Source organism: Otolemur garnettii, unplaced genomic scaffold (genome assembly GCF_000181295.1).
Source record: "Otolemur garnettii isolate 467f Iridium unplaced genomic scaffold, OtoGar3 scaffold00172, whole genome shotgun sequence".
NCBI classification, from domain to species: domain Eukaryota; kingdom Metazoa; phylum Chordata; class Mammalia; order Primates; family Galagidae; genus Otolemur; species Otolemur garnettii.
Window position 1 is genome coordinate 159,835 of NW_003852567.1, and position 2,560 is coordinate 162,394.

Sequence of the window (2,560 nt, forward strand, 5' to 3'; positions counted from 1 at the left end):
TACTCTTCTCATTTCTTTAGCAGACCATGAAACTTCTATAGGTTTTCTACTAAAAAATTTTGTCAATCCTGGCTGTTGTCCTATCCTGATGAGAAAAGACCTCTGTTTGACAGCATTATTCAAAATATTTATTGGCTCTCCCTGCAACACACATACAAACACCATGGGAAGATTATCCATCCCCATACTTTACCCTCAGGAGGGGCCATGTGAATTGCTTTGGCCAATAAAACATAGGCAGAAACGACAGTGTCACTTTTGAGTACAGACTTAACAGGTTATGTCTCTTTTTTCCCCTTTGTGAGGACACTGGAATACGTCTGGAATGAAGATGGTGTCAAGAGCTACAGCGGACCCACAATGGACCTGTGATGGAGACATGATAGAAGGCTCTGTTGGTATAAGCCAATGAAGCGTCAGGGACTCAGTCTAAGCTGATAGATACCACTTCTCAGGTCCCATCAATGTGCTCTTCATCTCCATTGTTCCTTCCATCCCAGGCTGTACCCTGGAGCTAGAACATCAGGCCCAATGCAGTGAGGGGGGTGTGTGTAGAACTGTCTAGCAAATCACTGGAACTTAGAAGGCCTAAAGCTGGGGTCTTTGTACTTAACTCTCTCTGCCTCTGGTCTGACCAGGTCTGTTCTAATTGGCTGGCTATCCCCAGGCCCTGGGGTTAGGATAATAATACTCCATGACTTCTTATTCCAGAGCAAAGGACACAGCTCACCCAAGGGTGACTAGTGGTTTCATTCTGAATGTCCACATTGCTTAGAAACACACATGATCATATAAAAATTATTTTTATTAAAATAGAAAAGCTTTCCAGTATATTGCATTGAAAACATTTATACAGAAAAAAGCAATTGCAACAAACATGCTACATTAGCATTGAGATATTCTGAAAGGTTTAAGTGCCCACTTTTCAACATTTTGGTATAGTAAGGATATCCCTATGTATTTCAGAGGATACAAATAATACTGAAAAAAATACTTCATGTAAAATCTAAGTCCAGGTGCATACAAATAAGAAATATTACATTGAATAGCTTATTCCAAACTGTAAAACACATTCAAAGTATTCAATTTCTTAGACAACATGCAAACATTTTAATACTCAACTCGACATTTTTAAATATATAAATCACAATTCTTTATCGCTCTATGTCCAAAAAGAAAGTCAGACAGAACACTTATCTACATTGTGCATATCACAAAAAGCAAATGTGTTTTCATGAACAGAAAGTACTGGTTTAACACACATGATTGTCATTTTACAAATATGGCTATTCACCTTCTTCATAATAAAATAGAAATATCATGTATTATTTACATGAATACTAATTATTTCACTTTTTGGCAATTATATATGTAGCAGCAATTGGTTTAAAGATTGATGTTTAAAAACTATAACTTTAACTCAGATGAATACTGAAAAATATATATCTGGTTACTTTTAATATAAAATTGCATAATGCAAGATGCTTTGATGTGATGTAACTTCTCCCTTTCACAAAAGTCACAGACACGAATCAATGACCACTGAGACTGTCGCAACATCTAAGGATATAAGTGTCATTTAGTTAGCTTATTTTTTTTGTTTTGCTTAACACAATAGATGAGGTCTTGAATTAAATTTCTGTAAATTAACTTAAATTTGCCTGATACTTTACATGATAATTTCAAAGATGCTTTATTTTTATTTCATACTCTCTAATAGCAGTGGCTGCTCCCTGGGACTCCTAGGTTATAGACAGGTAATTATCTATAAACAAAAACAAACACCAGGGAAACCTTAATACTTATAGGACTTCTGAAATGAAGTTCTGTGATATGATCCCAATAGTAAACTCAGTTTTCTTTCTAAGAAGTGATCATCTCACTTATTGGTGAATTAAATTGGCCTTAGAGTGGGGGACCTATCTAATGAACAAAATGTAAATCTTAAGGCAGCGATCCACCAGAGAGAGACATCCTCTTTTCATTTGGATTTGAACACTTGTAAAAACAAAACAAATATCCTATGCATACTGGCAGACTAAAAAAAAAAATACTGTGTGGTGAATAGAGGTGACATGTGCTTTTACTTGGCCATAATTCAACAACAAATCAGCAGTTCTGAATGTCTTTCACAAGGTAGAAAGTTAGGTGGAGGAACACTTTGCACCTTTCGCGGGGAGTCAGTTGTGTGTCCACAGCAAGTGCAAGGCAAGGCCCAGGCTGAGGACAAGGAGAAAAGAGTGGTGGGGAGGCTTGGCCACAATGCCGGCCGAAGGCACACTGCTGGAGACTTGTACTTGGGAAATGATGAGGGCAGAGAGAGGGACGTGGGACGCCAGAGTAGGACTGTCAGAGTTGATAAGGGACTCAATCTTCTCTGCTTCTTTATTGCAGGCTTCAATCTAGGAGGGGCAAATAAAATTCTTTTAATATAAGAGCACAGAACCTATGAAAAGGTCAAGTCAAAGTCCCCATATATCCCCAGAATACTGTGGCCTGGAGGAAACTGCTTTCTCTTTGTTGTTCTTTCCTTGGCCAAAGTAACATTTTATTATAGTCT

General features: G+C 37.6%; 1 protein-coding gene across 2 annotated transcripts in view; it reads right to left on the minus strand.

Annotated features, from left to right (window-relative positions):
* Positions 1-784: 784 nt before the first annotated feature.
* Positions 785-2,560, minus strand: part of RECK (reversion inducing cysteine rich protein with kazal motifs) — an 80,058-nt gene continuing 78,282 nt past the window's right edge. Inside the window, exon 21 of one of the 2 annotated variants that reach the window (XM_003800223.2) lies at positions 785-2,402. In XM_003800223.2, the coding sequence (XP_003800271.1) occupies positions 2,181-2,402 (222 nt within the window). In that variant the 3' untranslated portion in view covers positions 785-2,180. The remainder of the gene's footprint in view (positions 2,403-2,560) is intronic. The other variant, XM_023519355.1, reaches the window with a different exon arrangement.